The sequence below is a fragment of the Macrobrachium nipponense genome, chromosome 40 (assembly GCF_015104395.2).
Source record: "Macrobrachium nipponense isolate FS-2020 chromosome 40, ASM1510439v2, whole genome shotgun sequence".
NCBI classification, from domain to species: Eukaryota; Metazoa; Arthropoda; class Malacostraca; order Decapoda; family Palaemonidae; genus Macrobrachium; species Macrobrachium nipponense.
This window is the reverse complement of record NC_061101.1, coordinates 57,941,614-57,954,763: the sequence shown is the minus strand read 5'-3', so window position 1 is coordinate 57,954,763 and position 13,150 is coordinate 57,941,614. Positions and strand designations below refer to the sequence as shown.

The following is a 13,150-nucleotide window of genomic DNA, read 5'->3' as shown; positions in this document are numbered from 1 at the left end:
CCTACCCTAAAATTCTTGTATGTATAACTAAACACGAAACACCTTTACCTTTGTCAGACCTTTTCACGCTCTTCCGTAGACCTTTCCTACCCACCCCAACAACAACAACAACAACAATAACAACAACAACAAAGTACTTTGTAGGCTTACTCTCCTACTAAGCAAAAAGCCGACCAACTGACATCACGAAAGTCTTTTTTTTTTTTTTTTTTTTGCATTTACTTTTGCGCGATAACCATAAACCACCAGTCATTATGGTTAGTCCACTCGGCCTTCGACAAAGATGCAAAAACTCGGTACCAGAGGAAAAAAACCTTCATCATGATCCATATGTCTTTATGTCCACTTGATTCTTATCATCCTTTTCCTACAGCAACCTTTCCCTTTAAGCTGCAAGGCTTAGCAATAAAATGACGGTTCAAGGAATTCTACAGTTACCGTACTGTAGCTCTTATTATTACAATTTAGTTATTGTAAGCATAGTTAGCTAAGCGCCTCATCGACGTGGTTGGTATGGTCTTTGCCCGTCACCTCGGTGGCCGCGAGTTCGATTCTCCGTCAATGCATTGAGGGGTCAGAGATGTGTATTTCTGGTGATAGAAGTTCACTCTCGACGTGGTTCGGAAGTCACGTAAAGCCATTGGTCCCGTTGCTGAATTATCACTGGTTCCATGCAACGTAAAAACACCATACAAACAAGCAAACAAAACATAGTTAGCATAAACGTAAACTTACAGACATTTGTCAGGTCTTCTAGCTGTAATATGCTAATTTTTCACTACAAGGAGCCAAAACGAAAATCGTGGTCAAAATGATTTATACAGATGGGAATTGAAAGCTAGTATCTTGACCAAATCCCAGAAAGTATGCAATGGGTTTCGGTAGCCCTATTCTTTTTTTAAGTTAATAGTTAGCAAAACTACTATATGGGTCGCTGCAATAAGACCTCAAATTCGATGGAAGCAAGAGAGCTCTCTTGGCTGCGTTGATGATACACCATAAACCCATCTAATTCAAGTTACATTACCACGAGAGCTTATCACTTACTCAGGGATTAAGATTACAAACTACTTTGATGATGTTGTTGTTGTTTTTGTTCTTGTTCTTGCTGTTTTTTATTCCTTTATTTATTTATTTATTTTTTTTTTTTTGTTGGAGGGGATTAGGAAAGGTCTATGGAAGAGCCTAAAAAGTCTGAAAAAGATGTTTCGCGTCGAGTTAAAAATACAGGAATTTTAGGATAGGATATTTATGATTTATTTATTAGAAAGAAAATGTAACAAATTAAATAATGTGCATGTTATACAGTACAAAACAATTATTTCTGATAAAATATAGCTTATCTATTTTCAGTTTTGTTGGTGAAACAACGTACCACTTGACCACAGATTTTAGCACGCGCTCCGAGTAAGCTGGAGATCCAATCATGCCTTGTTTAATTTCAGGACTCTTTCAGCCTACTTTTACCTGCCGCCATCTCAAGATATGTCTTTTTGATTTCCATAGATATAGACTATCTATCGAAAAGATTAAGAGAAACCTCTACATAGTACATGCTACTTGTGCTACCTCAGACAGACAGACAGACAGTGCACACTATGCTCGGTTTTTTTCCATCTGTCCACCCGCCTGTGGTGTTTGCGTATGGTAACATTGCGTCCCGAGCTTTAGATAGTTACATTTAGCTTACATTCAACAATAACAACAATATCCTATTTCGAATACAGTAAATTATTAAGACACTTTTCAGCTGCAAATGTACACCCAGATATCCTTTTATTTACCTAAAACTTACACATAGCGTAACTATCTAAAGCCCGGGCCGCAGTGTTACCATACGCAAACACCACAGGCGGGTGGACAGATGGAAAAAACAGAGTATAGTTCATCGCCATAATTATGAAAACTTCCAACAAACAATCTTAAGTTATTCTCCTGAAAAACCATCAAACTAAAATCAGTTCACTGAAGAGGTGAAGAGGGAAGTTGAAGTATCTAGAGTTTTTATACCCATCTTTGTATTTATTGGTAGAAAATGAAGGCATCAAATTTATCGGCTGAAAAAAAAACTGTATACAACTCTATATTTAAGGAATTAAGATATATAAAGTACAAGATGATCTGATGTTCTTTCTTGACAGTAATAACTAATGAAAGACCTTAGATTAAATACAATTGTGAAAAATAAAATATCCTCTCCTGTTAAAGGACAGTTTAATAAAATGCCAATATCACTAGGTTTTTAAAAAAAATTGTACGAATCAAGCGGCAGATCTAAAATGTATATTTACCAATTACACTGTTCCACCAAAAACAGAAATGAAAAAAAAAATCACAATTTCGCCTTGGCTGTAATGTTTGTAGTATTTCTCTTTAGTTTTGATAATAACATCGTCCAAGTTTCTTTATTACGAAATCATCTACAATAAACACACGTAAAGGCATTCCGATTTTTTCCTTATTGTTTGTTTGTATGGTGTTTTTACATTGCATGGAACCAGTGGTTATTCAGCAACGGGACCAACGGCTTTACGCGACTTCCGAACCACGTCCAGAGTGAACTTCTATCACCAGAAATACACTTCTCAAACCTCAGTGGAATGCCCTAAGATCGAACTCGCGGCCACCGAGGTGGCAGGCCAAGACCATACCGACCACGCCACTGAGGCGCTAATTTTTTTCCTTATCCCCGAAGGATTTGACGTCCAGTGCCAAAACGACCACTCTTAACCGCTGCTAATGAATATCGACGAGGAGTGATCCGATCTCCAGCTTACTCAACCGCATGCTGCAATTTACAATCAAATAGGATGTTGTTTCACCACTGGAAATTAAAATAAATACGTCTATATTATTAGAAATAATTTTTCCTGTATTGTTTAACATGCATATTATTTATTTTTTTCATTTTCATTCTAATAAATAAATCCCCCAGCAACAAGAACAACAACAAAGTAGTTTGTAGGCTTACTCCTCGCGTAAGAGAAGGCTCCCCTCTGGAAAGAGAGAGAAACCCTGAACACACGAAGGAACAAAAGGTAGGTAAAAGAAAACTTACTTGAGTGAAAAACCTCAATGGAAGAAGAGATCCTTCTCACCCATAACGGCATTGGGCTGCAAAATTGGTACGTTGATCCTCCACCATACTGTCATCAAACACGCCCAATTGCGACCCTCTAACCTCAGCAGCTTTCATTTTATCCAGTGTTAAATTTAACCATGATCGTACGTCTGGCAATGATATAGGACAGGCCACCCGCAGTTTTTACTTGCTTTAGATCAACCATGCAATGATGGCCGTCTCAGTGTTACGACTAATTACCCGTGGGCATCAAGAGACACCATTATCATGTCTGCAGTTTTGACAAGCCAATCAATGACTGTTATATTGCACGCTTGCACTTGTGCCTGATGGAGGAAAATTCAGGAAACAGAAGAAATACACACAGCTACTACGTCCATAGAACGAGCGATCAAATTCTCCGCCCATATAAAACAGTTTTTTTTTTTTACATCATGTGAATTTCCTGATCGTTTACCTGTTAACACGAGAACAATTAAATCCCTTTCAACTGCACCTTATCTTCCTTTATATATTGTAAAAGTAGATTAATACTGCATATATCTTCTCTTGACTGTATGAAATGTTATATAGAGTTTTGCACCATTTTCAGATTCCTTATTTGCTTTAGAGTTATAGGATGTCTAAAAATGTATGTTCAGATTTTGCATTACATAATGTAAAAGTTAATATAACGTAGAATGAAAAGAGAGATTAACTTTGTCTGTTCCAAGATAGAATTGTTTCCACAACTTGTCATCACCTCAAGATTAGAGACCCTGAGATCTCCGTTGTGTTTTGGAAATCTGTCTTCATGTATGATAAGGGACTTCTGTTTCAGATCGAGTAAGTCTTTGTTGAGCATACAATGTACATAAACTGGTTTCATACGTGTACGACTTTGCAGAAACCACGTGAAAATTTCACAATTTTTCTGTAAAGTTACATCATATTAGAAGCTTCTAGAAAGATTGCACCATCTTTCACAAGCCCAAAACATTTTGACCCTGTCAGTCTCTTGAAGTGCCCATACTAGGAGGAAGAAAGCATTCATTCAAACTTAGAACATCATAGCGTTTAGATCTCTCTCTCTCTCTCTCTCTCTCTCTCTCTCTCTCTCTCTCTCTCTCGCACGCCACTTTTGATTTCAAAGTAACATTAAGACTTTAGTGTACATAATTGTTGGTAACTCGTAAATTTTAGATTTTGTATTTCTTAGAGTTATTTAGTATTATTGAGTGCATTTTGTGGAATCTGAACAAACATTGTACAAGCGTGTAACAGCGCCTTTTTATTTTTTGAAATATTGTGAATTGTGTGGTAAAATTGTGAAAAAAGCTGCAGCAGCAGAAAGACAATTGGTACCAAGGTAAAGTGTAACTAATAGTTACAATGGTTTGGTGAAAATTTAAATTTTTACACATTGCAATTTTTTGTTTTGTGTTTGTTTCATTTGAAGTGATTTTATGTGCATTTATCTATTTTCTTATTGAAATGTTATATATATATATAATAATATATAAATATATATATATATATATATATATATATATATATATATATATATATATATTTATATATATATATATATATATATATATATATATATATATATATATATATATATATTCTTATATAATATATATATATATATATATTATATATATATATATATATTTGTGTGATTGGCGCTTTTTTCACAATATTGGTATTTTCCACATTTTTCTGTGTTTTCATTTGCATTCACAATTTAATTAACTTGGTTATTTTCATTAATTAATCATTGCACATTTAATTGAATTTAGCACTTGTGAATTAATTTGCATTTACTTAGAATTCTTTTCAAGTTTTAGAATCTTTTCAAGTTTTAGTGATGTTTAGCACTTGTGAATTCATTTCCGAATTGTTTTAATTATTGCCTAACACTTTTGAATTTCGAATTAATAAATTTTCTTGAATTTTGTGATAAATTAATTTTGATCTAATTTTACGTAATTTAATTCAAGAATTAATTAAACTTTGCTTTGTTTTCAAGTAACAGTAATTTCCCTGAGATTGTGAATTTCACTTATAAATTTTGAGTTTGATAATAAATTTTTGTACTTAAATTTTTTATAAGTGTTTTCTTTTTCACCAGTATAATTAAGTAATTATATGATATGTTTAGGTACAAACATAGAGTGGTAAGTGAGCTGTTTTCCTTCAATTTACTTGAAGTGAGTTAGAACCAGGGAAGTACTTAGACTTCTGAAATCAGGGAAATACTTAGACTTTTAAAGTTGTTGATGGAGTGATGCCCTGTAATTAATTTAATTACCTATAAGATTACCTCACACCTGTTATAATGAACTTAGTCTGAATTTCTGCAATACTGGTAATTTGTTTAAGGGATCACTGTTACCTTTAGAGTATTCACTCGTTTAGTACCTGTGATGAAGGTTCAGGTGTCTGGCTGTTGTGAGGTAACAATTAATGATTGGTATATATATATATATATTATATATATATATATATATATATATATATATATATATATATATATATATAGATAATACATATATACATATGTATATATAGTATATATATACATATCTATATATATATATAAAAAATATATATATATATATATATAGTAGATATATATCACATATATGATAGATATATATATCTATGTTATATATATACTGATATATAGATACATATATATATCGATATAATATATATCATACACATATATATATAGATATATATACACATATATATATAGATATGATATCTCTAATTCTATATAAAATGTCTAAATAATAAATTACATAATATTATAGATATATATATCTATATATAATTCTGTATATATATATTAAAATAATAAATCTAAATAATGTATATAGAATATTATATATATATATATATATGTATATATAGATATATATATCTATATATACTATATATATTTATATTCTCTATATATATATATATATATGTGTATATATAAATATTTATATAATATACATTATATATAGTACATACATATAATGTATACATACACACACATACAATAAAATGTGTCATAAACTATATATATATATATATATATACATATATAGTACAAACATATAACGTATACATACACACACATACAATAAAATGTGTCATTTACCTGGATTACAGACAAGATCATCTGGATCGGAGTTGGTCTTGTTTTTATTGTTTCCTTTATTTCTACGTTTGCCATTTTCCTGTTTGTCTGCGGTTGGGCTCTGTAGTTTCATGCTGAGGTAATACTGGTCCATAACTGATCCGGCTAAGGCTCTCATGATGACATTGTCGAAAAGGAAACAACTTAATCTATCTTTAGCGAAATCATGAGCACCGTTGAATCAGCATACTTCTCGAAAAGTCACATGATTCGGAACCAGTTCTTTCTCACCTGGTACCTTGCTCTTACTAAAGTGTCATCTTTGCTGCATAAAATAAACAATTTTCTTTCAATTTTTCTAACGTCTACTTTATATCTGTTACCTCAATATTCATTACGGTTTCATATAGACTTAGTCTTGAGGAGCAGGTTCTACACCGGCACAGACATCTTGTCATATAAGACTTAGTCTTCGGCCTAAAATTTCAAGAATTGTTTTATTAAGTTTATGTCGTTATCCTACATTGGTCCTCCTTTCTAGCACCTTATCATTACTCAAATTATCTTCTTCGATAATAGGTCAGAATAAAACCTACTCAACCAATTTTCTTTGGAGTAAAAGCAACAAGCTATAACCAGATTAATTAACACTCTAGGAATCTGCATTCTTTTTGCATTTCAAGCTTTCAAACATCTGCTCTCATTTCGCCTCCACTGAGGATTTCCAATTACCATTTCAAGATCTATCTCACCAGAGGCTGGCTGCAAGCATCCCTCCTCTTGTAACTAAAACTTTTTTTAAATAAATAAAGCATCAATAGAATCTATCAAATAACTCCACCATCGATGCTAACTACAGCTAAAGACTTGCATAACTGTCTCAATATCATCAAGGTTCCTATCAAGAATAGCAGCCATCTTCTAGACTATGTAGGTGGTAACGTTCATCAATCTTCTAGGCCTAATTTCCTATAAGGAAATTTAAGTGAAAGTGTTTATCAATCTTCTAGACCTAATTTCCTATAAGGAAATTTAAGTGGAATCATTCATCAATTTTCTAGGCCTAATTTCCTATGAAGAAATGTAAGTGGAATCTTCATAAACTGTTCTAGCCCTAATTTCTTATAAGGAAATGTAAGTGAAAGTGTTCATCAGTCTTCTAGACCTAATTTCCTATAATGAAATGTAAGTGAAAGCGTTCATTAATTCTTCTATGCCTGATTTTTCATAACGAAATGTAAGTGGAATCTTCATAAACTCTCCTAGGCCTAATTTATTTAAAGGAAATGTTAGTGGAAGCGTTCATCAATCTTCTAGGCCTAATTTCCTATAACGAACCCACGCTAACCATCCATTACAGCCATGTTGAAAATGAGACTTTGCAGATGACTACAATTACCTGTCATGCTAGCCTGGGGTTCTTAGTACATTGTCACTGCAACAGCTGTTTAACAACCTCTACTACGATTAACGGATATCTAATAAAAAAAAATGCCAACACCAATTCTACCAACACAGAAGCTTCTTACGAAATCCTCCACGTAATACACATCTGGGAACTGAAAGTATTTAAGGGCAAATTTGACATATAATAAAGAATAATTATGACTATTTATCAGAGATGAATGATGAATACAACAGAAAGCGGAACCGTTTGAAATTAAACACTGATACGATGGCTTAATAACTGTGGTGATGGGGCAGCAGCAGTCTTTTGTAAACAAACAATAAAAGAGGCTAGCAGATTCTCTCTCTCTCTCTCTCTCTCTCTCTCTCTCTCTCCTCTCTCTCTCTCTCTCTCTCTCTCTCTCTCTCTCTCATGGTGGTAAATGTGGCTATCTTTAAACCAAAAATATGCTGAAAGCAAGTCACACTAAGGGTTACTTTTCATCCACAATGTAGAGTTTCCCTGATCATAATATTCTGCGCAAATTACGAATCCAATTCATCCCAACGATTCCAGTCTATTCCCACGATTCTAGTCTATTCCAACAACGCACGAAAGGGAGGGAAAACGGATATCTGGTAGAAGTCACGCAAAAAAAAATAAAAAAATAAAATAAAAACACGTTCAAGGGACATGTGAGCTCCTTCGGAATAGCATCCTCGATTTTCACCACAAAAAGAAAACAAAAAAAATGTCCCGACGACATAGTAGTTCTCGACACCACTCACTCATCCCTGGTAATTACCGCCACCTCCTCCTCCACCACCAGCGACACCAACACTGGTTGGAGGAGGAAGGAAGGACTAGGTTGGAGGGGCGAGTGTGGGTGTGGGTTTGCGTGCGTGCGTGTGTTTGTGCGTGCGCGAGGCGACGGCGGACGAGGGGAATCGGAGAATGAGCTTGCGCATAGAAAGCTCCTCCGTCCCTATGGTTTCTCTCCCTCTTGCTAACCGTCATCAATATAGCCCACACCTCCTCGCCAACACTCCAGGCCAGCGAGGGGGAAAGGTCGCCGGTTAAAAAAATCACCTCTCTCTCTCTCTCTCTCTCTGTATGCCGTATCTTTCTTTCAACCAAATAGTGATGGGAAGCTCTGGAAACTCCTCGGGCAATCCGATGACAATGGCTGTCAACAATTTACGTAAACAAAACAAAAAAAATAAAAAAAGTTATACACCTATGTAAAAACAACTGATATTATGTCAGGAGACATGATATGAATAATTATCACATCACCGTGATTCATATAAATTATTCAAGATACTAATGTCCTTTAATATCTAATTCGCTCTACCTCGGAATTCATATATTTTTATATATGTAAACCGATGGGGATTTTGTTTTTAGTTGAGAAAACGAAATTATTATCAACTAAAAAAATTTCCTTTCGGCTTAATATATGAAAATATATTAATTCCGAGGTAGAGCGAATTAGATACTCAATGACATTTGTAACTTGAATAATATATTATATATATATATATATATATATATATATATATATATATATATGTATATTATATGTATATATATCATCTGCTAAGTAAAGGACAAGAAGTCGAAAGGCCTTGCAGAACTACATCGTTTCTCTTCCCTTCGTGGATTTTGTCTTTATTTATTCATACATAGCCATCACGTTCCATATTTTCGTGATTCAGTTATACATACATACACACACACATAGTACATATATACATGTACTATGTGTACACGATTATTAGCAAAGCAGTGCTTACTGGGTCATGATCAGCGCCTCAGTGGCGTGGTTGGTATGGTGTTGGCGTCCCACCTCGGTGGTCGCGAGTTCGAGTCTCGGCCATTCTATTGAGGAGTGAGAGACGTGGTTCGGAAGTCACGTAAAGCCGTTGGTCCCGTTGTTGAATAACCGCTGGTTCCATGCAACGTAAAAACACCATACAAACAAACAGGACCATGATGGCAAGAATGGCGTATAAACGGTACCTTACTCTATTATTAATTCTTTTTTCGTGCCTGAGGTCAGGTTATATTGCGTGGGGAGGGGGCGGTTTGGGGAAGGTAGGACCCGGAGCCCTTTAGGTTGATGACGAATAAATAAAATTATGTATTTTTCCATATGCATTTTTTTTTCTTTATGATTAATCCATTTCAACCATTACCTCATGCGGTACACTGTGGGCAATACTTATGGTTCTTTGCAGCGTCCCTGCCTCAGGCCCATAACTACATCCCTTTCATTCCTTTTAGTATTGTACTTTCATTCATATTCTCTTTCTTCCATCTTACTTTACACTCTCCCCCAAAACAATTACTTCAAGGCACAACTACGAGGTTTTCCTCCTGTTACACCTTTCAAAGGTATTTCTATACGTATAACAATTCCGCATGACCACATCGTTCATCCCCGCGAATACGAAAGCCACCAGGAATTGGGGAATCTGTATTTCGCCGTGTTTAGTACGAGCCCCTGGGGGTTAATTACAGTCGTCCGAATAAATATTACTTAAAATTCTTGTTCAGGAGGTAAAACTGCATAGAAAACCGCAACTGCCATAGTCTAGGCCGCCGCGGAATAGAACTGTAGATCTACCCAAAACAATTTTGGCTATCAGTCCTAGATTATTGTATACGATTCAGTAATGAACTTAGCCCATTGACGATATTACAAATAATGTGACGGCAACATTTTTAGCCTCCGAGAGGCGAGCCTTTTTTCTTCGTTACTCTTCTTTTTTTATCTTTTTTTTATCAACGTATGGGGATTTCGGTACAAGCGAACTATCTAGATCGCCGTATGTTGCCTACCATACCCGGGTGCTTACTCGTTTGAACTGTCACACACAGCCTGAACAATCCCATGCATCTGAAACTGAACAGTATTGCAATTACCTTGTTGTTGAACTTGCCCGGTTTGGATGACACTCCAGCTATGCAGTTTTCGGTGAAAGTTGCACTTGGCCTTTTCTATTGCTAAACGAAAGCCTTTCTTTGTCTCTTGAGTTCGTTTCAGTTCTTGTTAAGAGTACTCCATGTGCAGAGGGCTTCTTTTTCCCTAAGGAAACATGGGTAATTTTTTTTTTCTTTTAGATTCTGCAAATAGCACGTGCACGCGACAGCCGCAAGGTTTCCGTCAACACGCCTCCCTTCAACACAGCCAGAGAAAACTGACGCGGGTGGGAGAGACGGGGACCGTGGAGTCGGGAACCCGCAACGCAACCCTTCAACCCAAGATCCCAGAAGCGAAAGTAAAACATGATGCTTTGCCAGATAATTCCCTCGTGATTTCCTTCACAATGGAGATTCTGATTCAGTTCGGCTCACTTTCGTTTTCCGAAAATGAAAAGTCGGTGTTTCTGAATGTGCAAGCGCATATTGTGATGCCTCTCGTCGAAGAAATTCCAAGTTAGTCAGAGTTGTTGATGGTATACGTCTGGCAGCGCGCTAGGACCGCTATGATCAATCTATTGCCGTAGTGGAGACGTTGTTTCATGGGTTACTTAATGGAAATTAATGGGGCGTCCCTGCGCGTTTTCTTGTGGAAGGAAATACCAATTGCCCTTTCTTGCTGTAAGTGTAGGGATGCAACAGTTTCTAGGTAGATGTATATATAGTATTATGATATCTCGCGGCGTGAATACGGGAGAATTTAGACTCGGCAGGTGTGTGAAGTTAAAAAGCCATTGTAAAACGTGTTACTCTGAGAAATTATATGAATTGCTGTTTCATTAGAAGACTAATTAGCCTACTGATATTGGTTTTCAACTGTTATTATCCATATATGATAAAAGGAGGCCAATAATGTACTTCTAATCGAAGTCTTCCCATATTCACTCAGAAAAATGGTCAGGTACCCTAAAAATCAAGTCATTCTCTCTAGATAAGACGACAAAAGCATTCAGAGAGAGAGAGAGAGAGATTACAACATATTAACCAAACGAATATAATGATAAATGAATGAGGAAGATAAAACGTGCCTGGTCTTCGTGGTGAGGAGAAAACTGGGCCCCTTCACTGGACAGTCAGTCACGAGATTAATCCCGAGGCAAAAGCTGTTTAAGGACGTTCCTCGCAAAATCTGTTGTGACCAGTGAAATAATTTGCTAAACTGAGTTACATCAGACAGTGCAAACGAGAAGTGACGACAGGCATATGTACACAGTATTTGTGCATCGGGTTCCCTTTGAAAAATCAAGATCTTTTTTTTTCTTTTTCAATATACAGGAGTCAGTGAATTGAAGTTTGTGTAGTAAAGGTTTCAGATAGCACCTTGTTCTCTCTGTGGGCCATTTTGGAAATGAATTTCTACCTCTTAGGCCTTAATAACGAGAAGTGTACAGTGATCTATAAAGAAAACTGTTTAAGTGAGCTACAGATTTAATTTTTTAGTTTTCTGTAGAAGAAAACTATTGTGCTGGCTTTGTCCGTCTCCCTGCAATTTATTCTCCCCGCCCTCAGATCTCAACATCTACAGAGGCTAGAGTGCTGCAAATTGGTAAGTTGATTATCCACCCTCCAGTCATCAAACATGCCCAATTACAACCCTCTAGCCTCGGTAATTTTTATTTTACTGAAGGTTAAAGTTAGCCATGGATCGTGTATCTGGCATCGCTTGGCGTAGGACGCACCTTCACTCTACCACAGCTGGAAAACAACTGTAACAATACCGGGCGTAGCTGATGGTTTTATACAGCATTATATATTGTACAGAAAACTCGATTGCGCAAAAGGAACTTCGGCGCGTTTTTAACTTGGTTTTATTTGAAATTTTACATTGTTCACAGAAAGGTCAAAGGTTAATGAGTGCGTCAAATCAATATTGATAGTGCTCTTTATTTTCCATAGAGTTTTCCTTCTTTCTCTTATGAAATGTGCATGACCTCACACAAAGAAAATGATCATTCTAATTACAATTTGCCAATTAAGCAATATCTATTCTTCTTTAGGTGATATTCTATTGGTGCTTTATGGGTTCCTTTGACTTTGCGTTCTTTACACAAGTGCTGAATGAAAACCAGTAGAGGCGCTGCTTCCTTAATTAATAACAGTCTCCTCTACGACCAGACTAACTTTCAAATACATGGCTTCAGGATTTCCTTGCAGCTTCAAGATAGAGAAGTACGTTGGAATATTTAGACTACAAAAAAACTAAAAGTATTGCGAAGTCTGCTCTTTAACCAAAAGAGATGGTGTTTTATACAATGAAGTCAAGACTACTGACTGCATTCCAGTCATCATACCAATGAAACATTCAAAAGATTAATGTTTACACTTGACCCAGCTCCCAAAGTCAAAAACTAAAGCCATGGTGTTACTAGATGACAAACTATTCATTTGACGCTTCTAGTGGACGTTGACATAAACGTTGACATATCTATCTAACCCCTTTCCTCTTGAAGGGTCGGCAGCAGCACCTGTGATAGAGGAAACAGATCATTAGAAAACAAGGCATGATCCAGACCGTTTTCACCAGAGAAAATTGAAATGAATAGGCTATATTCTATTAGAAATAATTGTTCTGTACTGT

At 35.7% G+C, this 13,150-nt stretch overlaps 1 protein-coding gene across 3 annotated transcripts in view; it reads right to left on the bottom strand.

The window, feature by feature from the left end:
• The window catches only part of LOC135212179 (uncharacterized), a 117,849-nt gene extending 107,063 nt beyond the window's left edge, over positions 1 to 10,786 (bottom strand). Inside the window, exons 1-2 of one of the 3 annotated variants that reach the window (XM_064245620.1) lie at positions 8,376 to 8,409; positions 6,222 to 6,677 (exon numbers count right to left, since the gene is read on the bottom strand). In XM_064245620.1, coding sequence (XP_064101690.1) covers positions 6,222 to 6,378 — 157 coding nt within the window. In that variant the 5' untranslated portion in view covers positions 6,379 to 6,677; positions 8,376 to 8,409. Of the gene's footprint in view, positions 1 to 6,221; positions 6,678 to 8,375; positions 8,410 to 10,515 lie in introns of those variants that run through there. The other 2 variants (XM_064245621.1, XM_064245624.1) reach the window with 2 other exon arrangements.
• Positions 10,787 to 13,150: the final 2,364 nt, after the last annotated feature.